Source organism: Metopolophium dirhodum, chromosome 1 (genome assembly GCF_019925205.1).
Source record: "Metopolophium dirhodum isolate CAU chromosome 1, ASM1992520v1, whole genome shotgun sequence".
Classification (NCBI taxonomy): Eukaryota; Metazoa; Arthropoda; class Insecta; order Hemiptera; family Aphididae; genus Metopolophium; species Metopolophium dirhodum.
The window spans coordinates 17,833,029-17,845,418 of NC_083560.1; the positions used below are offsets into that span (position 1 = coordinate 17,833,029).

Sequence of the window (12,390 nt, forward strand, 5' to 3'; positions counted from 1 at the left end):
AACGTAATTCAAAAAGCGTAGCACAATAAATTAATCGAAAATGCTTTATCAAAGCAGTAATACATTTAAAACAGCACCCACCTTTTTTTTTTTATAGGCTTCGCAATACTGCGCTCAACCGATAAGAAAAAGACGGTTTGACTTTCGGAATTTTTAACCACTTGATCTCCGTTTATCTAATAAAATTATGAAAACAAATTCAATTCAAAACTTAGGCATAGTAAATTAATCGAAAATTCCTTTTCAAATGCCTTATCGCTTTCATATATATTATATAGAACAATTATTGGAATTCGATACAAATTAAAAATACTTGAAAACTATCAAAACGAATGTTATGAAAACAATATCGATTTGAATTTCCTAATTTTCACTAAAAGCTCGAACAATGCATTTAAATAATATTATATACAGCTAAAATGTAAACCGTTACCTTTGAAACCCCTAAAAAAGCGAAATGAGAGTTTCACCTCCAATGTATTCTTTATACACGAGGCGAATCGTTTACTTGAAATCCGCATATTGTGCTCGATCGCCCAAAAGAGATACGCTTCGCACTGAAATCCTGTCCCCATCCGCGACTTACAATATGATATTATTAACTGAAAACGGCTCTCGGAACTGTCACATAATAACATCCGTGCACGACAGTGTGATCGATTTTACACTGGTAAACGGCCGGAAACCGATATGTCCTGACCGGATATCCGCAACACCGCGAGTTCGGTGTCGACCATTCATGTATAATATTTTTAATATCACGTGCATCGTAGTTGAGTGTGCATTCGATCGGCCGTCGCTCCAAAAGTACAACAATATTTTTATCTACTTAACGACCGCCTCGGGCTGATTTAGAAAAATTCCACTACCGCCCCTTCTGATCGGTCGTCTAAAGGTCGACATATTTTTTTTTATTTCCCACGCATATATAATTTTATTGATTTTTGGACGGTTGATTATCGTAGAAAACGAAACATTAGTTATTCGCAAAGGTGGGCAAGTTAATGAAAATAGTTAACTGCGACAAGTTAAGTTAATTAAATTATATTTCCTTCAGGTGCCCGGTTCCGATGCCATTTTGTCCTCACTCTGCGGGCATAAAAATACCGCCTTGTAGAATCAACCAAATTTCATATTATTTTTTTTTTTAATTGCTAGAGGAAATTATTCTACAGCCCGCATCGATCTCTGTTTTTCAATATTTTGTTCTCAAAATGTATGATTTGTCTAAAAAAATACAAGATAAAAAGCATTTTTTTACAATTTTTTCAATACAATTATTTGAAATAAAATACAAAATCATAGATCGATGTGGGCTGTAAGAAGTCTTCTTTCAGATAAAATATAGTTATCAATATCCGACAATTCTGCAAAGCTCGAGAGTTCTTCCCGTAAAGTCATTTTTTCCCATATAATAAACCCTATCCCCCTGAATAGGTACCTGGTAGTATATTAGTGGAAAAGTCTTATAATTGAGGTGGCAACTAAAATATAAAAATTTAATTTTCAAATTTTATAGAATTGTGGAAAATTTGGAAAACTGGCACCGGGACCCTTAGGTTAAAAGTTAACAATAAAAAAATTTAGTAGACAATAGTTTAAAGTTGAGATATAAAATAAACTTAACTAAACTCAAAAAAATGTTTTCAAGTTACAATATTTTTAAGTCATAAATTGCCGTTTATTTTGATTTACACAGACATTTATCAATACGTTTTACACTGTGTAAAAAATTAGATCATTACGGCATTGATGGGTAGTTAACTATAAAAAGTTAAGTTACAACAGTAAACATTTTAACTGAAGCTTATAATTTAAAAACAAAAAATTATTAATTAGTCAAGTTGAAAAGTTAAAAAAAATTAACTTTTCAACTTAACTATATTTTTTTTAAAACTTATAGCTCCCCCCCCCCCCCTTTGGTTATTTATTGTTACCTACATTGTATGAGCAACATCAGTGTAACAACCTATCGGCTGTTGTTGGTTTTCAACGATTTCAATCCCTGAACCAAATCTATTTTGTGTAACCTTATGGGGTTCACTTAATAATATTCTCCTTACGCTAGAAAAATATCAACCGACCACATCATCCGAGAACATTATTTCCGCGCGTCACTGCGAAAACTGTAACAACCGTTGACCATCAACTGTATCGAAAATATTAATATTATATTTTATTATTATTAATCATTATTAGTTGGCGTACACGTCGAACGCGTGACAAATTTTTTTTTTTTGCAATGTCTCGGCCTCAATTCCCATTAGGGAGGGGCTAAACTACTATACATCCCACACAACATTTGGGAAATGATAATATTTTGTGAATATTTTAAAGTGGTTGCATAATGAATAGTTTATAAATGTTTTTTTTTTCTCATTAGAACAAAATATTCTATTATGATTGCGTAAAAATGTTGACTTAATATTTTTATAAGGTTTCCGTCAAAATGGTTTTTGAAAATATTTGATTAAAATGTTTTGTAAATGTTTTACATAAAATATTTCCTACTTATTTACGCAACTTTTTAAAATATTTTGACAACTATAATATTATTTTCCTGAAAGTATTTTTACCATAGTTGGGAAATATTTGTACACTGTGTGGGACGTCGTAGGAGGCTAATGCCTACCCCCGGGCAGTTTATAACTGTGACACCTCCCCCCCACTGTCCACTCACCCACCACAAAACCCGGTCGGGTTTACTATCCAATCGTTTGTTGCACATATTATAATGGGTTCGTATGATGTATTTTTGTCAGCCAACAAAAACGCGACTGGACAGCTGGAGGCTCAGCACTGGAAGGACATGCTCAGCAAACCGAAGCAGAGCGTGGAATATTGGCACCGATTGAAACCTGAATAATTTTATTATTATCGATATTTAAAGACATTATTATTATTATTATTATTATTATTATTATTATTATTATTATTATTATAATTAAAATTATTATTATCATTATTATTATTTTTATTATTTTCATTATTATTATTACAACTATATATTATTATTATTATTATAATAAGGCGAGTGTGTTATGAAGTTTTCATTCAATTTTATTTGTTTATTTGTTTTTGTTTTGGTTTTTTTTTTTTTTGTGTTTTTTTTTTTTTTTAAATAATATTATATTATACCGTATGAATAATGGAACAAAAAATAATAATACATAATATTTATTACAACAATATTTTTCTGCATTTGATAAAGTTACATAATAATATATGAATTATATAATAATATTATTAACAAATATTTAAAAACTAGATAAGGGAAATCATATTATATTATTTTTGTTTTCAACGAATATTAATATTAATAACGGAAATAATATATAATATATAGCGTTATTCTTAATTTATAAGTGTGAAAAAAAAAAAAAAAAACATATAACAATACAAAACAAAAACATAAAACGACAATGTACGACGATGTATACCTAGTAACGTTGTTGCATACTGTCGCTAACCGACGAAGTTAGGTGAAAATTGTTGAAGCACCAAAAATGTAGTTTAGACGAATATTACAGTAATCGGCGCGAGTAATATAATAACTATAATTATGATGTTACTTTACCGGTTTAAATATAATATATATATATCTACATAATAATATATACGTGTCCGCGTACGCATATAAATATAATTATATAATTATAATTAAAAGGGGTGATTGTTCTTTTGGCAGTGAACACTCATCATTATTTTGTAAAGTTTAACTTAAAGTTTTCCAAGAAAAAAAAAAAATCTGTACCCGGGTACCTACGTCACGATAATAAACTATTTCGGTCGATTAAAAAGTCCACGTTTTTGGAATACAAACGAAAAAAAAATCATATATTTTGTTTACTATTTTTATCGTTATCGTTGTAAAAGTGTTACGCGTTTTTAAATTATGATAACGTAGGTACATGTTTTGCAGTTTCATATCGTTCTGAAGCAGAACATTTTGCTGAGAATTTCAGTACACGCAAAATCGGAGTTTGTGTCAGAAAAATATTCTCCTTTGGCGTATGAAATCGAAATGCTAACGACAAAATATGGTAAAAAAATGTATTATTTCTTCAACGGGAACGCGTTGTTTCGCAGCAAATTCGGATGACGTAAAAAAAAATTGTTTTCAAAACATTAATACTATACCTATTCGTGGTGACGAGTGTTAACCGTGCAAATGAGATCACCCAGCATAAACCTATATAACTGTGTGTGTGTGTGTGTGCGTGTGAAAGACTACGTGTGTTTAACGTATTTATGTGTAAGTGTGTGTTTGTATATTATCGTAGTGTTGATTTTTATTTTAACCTTAGTCTTTTTAATACATAATACATATTATTATTATTATTATTATTATTATTATTACTAAAATTATTATTATTATTAATTAATATTAAAATTATTATTATTATTTTAATTATAATATTATATTATTTTAATTATTATTATGATTACGATTATGATTATTATTATTATTATTATTATAATTACGATTATTATTATTATTATTATTATTATTATTATTATTATTATTATTATTATTAATATTATTATTATTACGATGATGATTATTATTATAATATTATTATTATGGTTATTATTATACATTAACATTATTCTCATCAGTCTTGTATACACGATTGATGTTTTATGACCACATGCATAAATGTCGCCTGCCAATAACAATACGTGATATATAGACTCGAAAAAAAAAATGTTTGGATTGTTCATTATTTATATTTTGTTTGTTTATTTCTTTACACACACACACACGTTCGGGGCACAAAACAACTAACTCTACTGATATTATATTATCATCTATTATACGATATAACCTACTCCTATCCTATCCTACCCTATATCATTATAGTGTTACCTATTACACGGTTACGGTTCCTACGACAGCGGCGTTTGCTCTGCGTCTCCGTCGACCGTCTTCCTCGTCCACGCCCCGCCGTGTCGTTGTTACAACTTCTAAATAATGAAGTCGTGTGTTACCCTTAATCCCGTCGCCTATACTGCAACAGCGTGCATTTCACTTTTTTTTGCAAAATTATAATTTATTATTATGTGTACCTTAAATTGCGATACCACAATTATTAGTGTTTCCAAAAATTGTATGTCACATGTTTTATTGTTGTCAGATGTCTCGTGGTTACACTGCAATAGGTACACGAAAATGATAGCACCACTTTTATCAACCACCGTAGACGTTATACTAATAGACGGAGCATGAGCTTAGTTCCAGCGGGCCCACGCGAGTGCGCTGTTCGACTTTTACTACGCACATGCGCAATAGAATTTCCGGTTTGGCGATCGGTTATTTTAACAATAAATATTGTATGAAAATTGATTGGTGAATAATACACGAAAATTATATTGTTTCTGAATGAATGATACATTGATTTATTGAATATAATGTGACTTATTGTTTATTAATTATTATGCTTTTTTAAAAAATATGCATTTTTAATTTTGTGTTTTAATAGTATATTGTATAAATATGCAAATAATCATATTTTATGTTGTCACAAATGACGACACTGCTATGATGATGGCTGTGATCCAACCCCGCCAACCTGTAATGCTCCGTCTACGAGTATAAGGTCTAAGGTAACAACACAATGCATCTCGACCGTATACCTATAAACTATGGACGAGGATCAGAGACAGAACACAAGCGACGACATACTAGAGTGATAGAGAAAAGAGATATGCCTAAATGATCAGTGAAATATAGTGTGTCTGCGGCCGAATAAAAAATCAACTTACGATAAAATCGCGTAGATCGTTATAATAATATTGTATCGATGACCTGATAAATTATTATTGTGATTACTGACTTCTATACATAACAATATTATTATGTTTAACGGTCGATAGAGGAAATGCAATGAAAAAAGTGTAGTTTTTTCCTCCGTGATCCACTAATAAAATATGTTCTCTCTCTCGCACAGTTGTGTAGGTGGAGTGGAATGCCCTGTCGTAGTTATCATAGTATAGTTTATACGTCTATGATCCCGACTAATGTGATATCGTAGTATGTACCTAATGGTTATCAATTTTTATACCGAATAATAAAAAATAATTTCCGTGGGGTACATAATATCGGTATAACCTACCAATAAACAAACATATTTTGTTTTGTTAGTTCTATAATAAAACTATTGTTTTGAAGACTTGACATTTTAAAACCCATGCGATATTGAAATTCATTAAAACTGACTGTCTCAATATTATTATGATTTTGTTGCTTGGAGTATCCCCGCATATTCTAAAACCTTACTGACCAAACCAACCGAAATATTTGTATTTAAAACACACTATATTAGCACGAATCGTACCGAATAAAAAATTAATAATATTTAACAAACGTTACAACCAGTATTGTGGTGTGAAATATAATTTAAATGCGACCAAAAAAAAAAACGAAAAAATAAAAAAAACGAGATGCCAGCCGCGGTTGCAGTGTAAGCGAATTAAAAACTACTAGTAAACATTTAGGTACTAATGTGTTATCATTGCAATCGTTATTATTATCATCGTTATTTAGTATATATCCTTATGACTATCGTCTATATTATTTTGTCGTCGGCAGATTTGTCGTCACCGCGGCGGTCTTCAGATGTGCGTCGAAAATAATAATATGATATTAATATTATTGTTCATCGCTGCGACATTATCGACCGCCTGGTTTATAATATTATAGTTATATTATTTTATTCCGGTGCCATTTTAACGACAGTGCTTCTATTATAGTGTTACAACAATAACGCGGTGGTCGGTGTACACACAAATATAATAACAACGTTATCGTACAGGTACAATATAAATAACATGGTGTGTTATAACGTTACGACAATAGTAATAAAATATGACATTATATTATTATTATGAAATTGTTAGCGGGTGGAGAAGGTGAACGTGAACGGACCGGGCGGGTCACATCCGACGCGGCCGACTGCCTCGTCACTGGGCCGATATCGATGGCAATACCGTTAGATTATTCCTGAAAACAAAACAAAAAAAAAAAACATAAACAAAGGTTGAATACGGCCACAGGCCACCGGACCTAGACGTGACGGGGCACATATTCTATGGTAATACAGGTGAGTAATGAGCGTTATAAAATAGCGGTGTTTCACATGGGCTGATGAGAATATTCGTGACAGATTTCGTATAGCCGTCGGGGCCGCCGCCATCCGTTGGCAGTGCCTATTGTGATTTATCATTTTTAATTTTTTTTTCAAAGTCTGTCTCGATAGTTCTGCAAATAATTCACGAATTTTTACGACTCGTCGATTTCATTATAATACGAACCGTTCGGCCGCGGTATGCGACGCCTCCGCTGTTAACATCTAACCCGAAAAAAAGGGAAACACATCTATACCAATTTTTTTTATCGATCGTAATAAAAATCAACAATACAATTTGAGTAGGTGACCGTCGTTTTTTTTTCGGACAAGGATTTCGTTCTCTGTGCGCGTAGGCGTAAACATAAAATACGAACTAAATGAAAATCGAAAATCGTCGCGATAGAAAACGGTACGAAATTAATTTCTCATTCCGAATAATTATTGACAACTATAACGACTCAAATATATATTATATATATATTTTTTTTTATTTAATCTGTTTATCGTTTCAATACACTAAGTATTATTACAATAAAAATTGGCTCTTTGTACGTTTTTAATTTACAAAAAGTCGTTAATAGCGACATGCGATAGACACAGTTGAACGGTAAAAGATACAACTAAAATTAAAAATAAAACTAATGACGATAGGTCTGTAGAAAAGATAAGATTATGTGGGTGTAATGAGACGGCGTGCGATAACGCACAATGGAGAGATAATGCCTTTGACTATAATTAGTGCGTATATAACTGAGGTAAGGAGGGAAATTAATGGACTAATAATTATAAGAACTCAAATTGGATATGAGTTTTGAAAAGGTAAGATATTTGTTTAAATACGAGGTTTAGATATTTGTTCCGTGATTATATTTTGGTTGTTGGTGGCTTAAAAAATATTTAATACCGTTAGTTCTTTTTCATCACAATTATATTTTTTCGTATCAGCAGTGTTTTGTATATTATACCGTCTTGAATATACGAATACAAAGCAAATAGTCTGTGCCAATAGTTGCATAGGTCACAGTATCATAATATACAAAGTGAACAATTATTGTAATATTTAAAAAAATAATGTACGATTTTCGTATGTTCAGAGGAAAGTACACATGATTACAGTCCAAAAATTAGTGTGGCGGAAAATTTTATTTGCAGAAAAATTAACAATGGAGGTAAATTTTATCTCATTTTCCAATAGAGTTTTAGATTTTTACCACCCTCATTTTTCGCATACACAAAAACTATTTCTGAAATAAAAATTTGACCATAAATCTAAGAGGTATGTGCTCGAAGAATATTTATTTTATTATTATTATTATTATTTATTTTTTTTTTTTTGGCAATACCCAATTGTACTATTGCGCTGGCGTAAGGATATTCGGATTTAATTCATTACATTTTCTAGCGGTTATCGTTCTTTGATTTTTGTTATTTTCAAAATCAATAAATATAATTCGAACACAATCAATTGGATTGAGTATCCAGTGTGTTATATTTATGATATGATTTGATGAATAAAAATAAAAATGTTGATGAAAAAAACATAACGAAACTAACGAAAAATACAAACCGTAATGGACATGCCGATTACGATATTATATTACATGTCACATATTATGATAAATTAGGGTACCTATTTTGATGTACCTTATCTATAGGCTTTATAATGATATGATTAATATTTAAATTGACAAAACTACCAGAGTTTCGAAATGGCCCATTTAGAGTGTGTACTGAAATAAAATATATAATTTGGTTGCACATCACGAAGGGTCGAAGGGACAATAATGATTGAGCATGTTATTAGAAGTTTCAATTTTTTCAAAATATAAAAAAATGAATATTATTTAAAACATTTACTAATAAATGAATCTCCCGGTCTTCAATAATATTATACTGACATTAAGGACGTATTAGGACATTTTCCATCACAGAGAAAGACTTTGGGACATAAGAATGTATATTTTGAGTGCGATAAGAAGTACGGTAATTATAGTAGGTATAATTAACGTCCGTCAAGTTAGCACCACCACAAAACATGCGTCAATATTTTGCTATGCATTCGCTACATATTCGCTACACGTAAAAATGAAATCTTAAACATTTTTTTTTTTTTTAATTATAATTTTAAAATTTGTTTTTAATGTATTTTGTTTAACATAATTAATTTATGAGGTTCTACGATTGGTATATTAGTTAAATGTTAATTACTTAATAAGGAATTAAACGACTGTGAATATAAAATTATATACTTAGAGGTACCTAGGTACATACTTACAATCTACAAGTTAAATAAAACATATTTATCAATTTAATTACAAATAGTAATGACTTGTGGTCTTGTGTTAAAACTAGATTAAATTAAATTTGCAATAAGTAATAACTAATAATTATTACACATAAAAAAACAGTCTGTGTGCAATTGTGATAATAGCTCAAACAATAAATATCAAAAAAATATATTTTAAAGTATCAAAAAAAGGAAACGTTTTTCAACATTTATATAAACTCATAGTTTATATTGAAATAAAATTATAAATTCTTAATAGCATATTAAAAAGCAAATTTATTACAGAGATAAATTTATTTATATTTTGGATTTCCTATATTATGTTTAATAGTGTACCTCCTTGGGGATCCTAAAGGGATTTATTTGATAAGAAATGAATATGAAAAATTATAACATTTTCATAATTTTCAACTTTTTAAAAGTGTTCATGGAATTTTTGACAATAAAACATTTTTACGAAAATTTACATCACTAGCTACAGAATTTGCTACTTGCTAGTTTTTGTTACGTCCCAGAAACATACACTCCACCGCTATCTTGACGTAGCAAAGCGCATTGTTAAATCACTTCGAAATGGGTATCAAAATCGGATAAAATTTTACAGCACTATACCTATTGAGAATTTAATTTTGTCAGGTTTTTCTGAAATCGTAGAAAATAGAAAGTTTTCTAGCACCAGCGCTTTGTCGAAAACCTCCAAAGGGGTATCGAAACATTGCTACGCTATTTTTAAAATTAAATTTCATCTGTTTTTTTATACAATAAAATTCGTGTCCAAATATTATTGTTTATACCCATTTTGGATTGTTAAACAATGCGCTAGGTCAATGTGTCGTAGTGGCATGTTTGTTTCTCGCTCGTTTCAAATTAGAAAATTGGAAAATTCTGAAAACCACGACGAAAATATCATGTACCAAAATGCTGACGTCACAATGTCTTCTTGAGGTTGTAACGTCAAGTGCCGTTGCCAACCTGACGGGTGATAATAATTTACTCTAACTACCTACTGTATACCCTATTTACTTGTCCGTCATAATACTCATAAAATATTGTGACGGGTGACGATGTCACGGGTATGACAAAAAGAGCATATAGCGCGTTTCTGACAGAGGTGCCCAGCCAGAAGACGAGATTTCTGAAGACACATGACATTGACAATGTCTAAAAGTTCTATATTTCACATGAACCCGACGGGGCATGGCGGAGGAGGGTATTTGAGATTTTGCATATTTTTCACACTGACTTTCGGTAAAACGGCAATAAAGTTCCAAGGAATATGCACGAGACGACGACGCGTCGACGCGATCCTAGCAAAACCCTCATCGTCGTAAAGGCCGGATTTATATGTTTTTACATATCGTTACTGGGAGTCTATGCAGTCTTATGAGGGTAAGAAATGTTGACGATTTGTTCAGTTCTGAGTTTGTAGAAAAAAGTTCTTTTTGCATATTTGAGAACATTTCATTGGTTAGAGAACATTCAACCCATTCAGCATATTATTTTGGAATATTTTGTAAATTGCGATAAAAAATATCCATTTGTTATTAATTATAATATTACGGTACCCGGAAAAATGTTTACAATATTTTCTTTTTACAATTTGGCCAAAAAGAAATCACACAGTGACAGTATCATAAGGCGTCGTGCCGTTCACTAAACATGGTGGCTAATCTGCAATGCTGGCAGTCGTTTTCACATACTGATAAGATCAACTTGTACGTTTATCAAATATTCAAATGTCCAAATTTTGTTTTACATTTTTGTAATTACTTGCTTATGTGTAGGCTGATTGTTAGTTTTTAAATTAGTAAATTAAAAAAAAATCAGCTTATTTAAAAACCTATCAACACAATGAGTTGAACCATTCGACAAGAAAGACATCGTTTTAACAGTGGACAAAAAAAATTTTAAAAGAAATGAATATTAAAGCATAATATTAGATTGATGATTATTGATTAGTTTTTCATATTTTCGCATATTTTTAAGAGAATATAATGAGGATATTTGGAGTTTATTTAGAGAATATAAGCATCATATTTTAGGCGTTTTAAGAGAACATAAATCCGGTCGTTATGAGCCATCTAAGTCGCACGCACATAGCGTGTACCTATGTAGGTCTGATATTGCGGTCTTGATCAACTGGCATTGCAACATTACGGTAGGTACCGATTATAAAAATAATAATATTATACTCACAGGTCGATGTTATGAATTTTTGAATTGGTGCACACCACCGACACCTTGACGTGACATTCCTTGTGGCATTTGATCAGACAGTCCCTGCACTCGTACCCCTGTTTGCCGATGCGCCTCGGGAAGTATCTCGCGCACACCAAGCAATTCAGGCGGCTGTGGCACGGACGAAGGTCGTCAAAGAATTTTGCAAACAATAAACGTTATTCGGTCAAGTGGTACATGGAAGTTTTAAAACTGGTTAGGTGGTAAGCAGTCTTGTAAAGTATTTGAGTAAAAGTATTTGAGTACATGTATTTAAATACTTTTATAGTATTTAGAATACTTTTTAAATACTTTTTGGTTTAAGTATTTGGAAAGTATTTTAAATACTGTCTTGGACGTATTTGTATTTGAGAATCAAATACTTTTGAAAATTCGAACAAATTATTCGTCGGTCGTCACTTTTTTTTTGAAAATTATTATACTATTTTATTTATAAATTATAAAAATATTTTTCTTTCATAATTGTTGAGAACTCCTGTCCCCTAGCTCTATATATCCACATCATTTATATTTCATTAAGAACTGTTTAATTAGGAACCTATTATTAAAAAATTTCTATAATATAACAATTAGTTTTATTTATTTTCATTTTTCAGTATACAATTGAAAGTGGTACAAAAAGTTCTAGTGATACCTAGGTGAATGTATCATGACAATTTTAAATTAGTAATTATAAAATTAATTTAGCAAACTAATTAGTAGAAAAGTAAAATAAAAAAAAAGTATTTGAAAAGT

The 12,390-nt window shown here is 30.7% G+C and overlaps 2 protein-coding genes across 3 annotated transcripts in view; one reads left to right on the forward strand and one right to left on the reverse strand.

The window, feature by feature from the left end:
• Window positions 1-4,731, forward strand: part of LOC132933812 (synaptotagmin-7) — a 338,564-nt gene extending 333,833 nt beyond the window's left edge. Inside the window, exon 9 of the mRNA XM_061000090.1 lies at window positions 2,763-4,731. Within this exon, the coding sequence (XP_060856073.1) occupies window positions 2,763-2,866 (104 nt within the window). The 3' untranslated portion in view covers window positions 2,867-4,731. The remainder of the gene's footprint in view (window positions 1-2,762) is intronic.
• Window positions 3,371-12,390, reverse strand: part of LOC132933811 (uncharacterized) — a 252,478-nt gene continuing 243,458 nt past the window's right edge. For both annotated transcript variants that reach the window (XM_061000088.1, XM_061000089.1), the window contains exons 14-15: window positions 11,614-11,766; window positions 3,371-7,003 (exon numbers count right to left, since the gene is read on the reverse strand). In XM_061000088.1, the coding sequence (XP_060856071.1) occupies window positions 6,964-7,003; window positions 11,614-11,766 (193 nt within the window). In that variant the 3' untranslated portion in view covers window positions 3,371-6,963. The remainder of the gene's footprint in view (window positions 7,004-11,613; window positions 11,767-12,390) is intronic.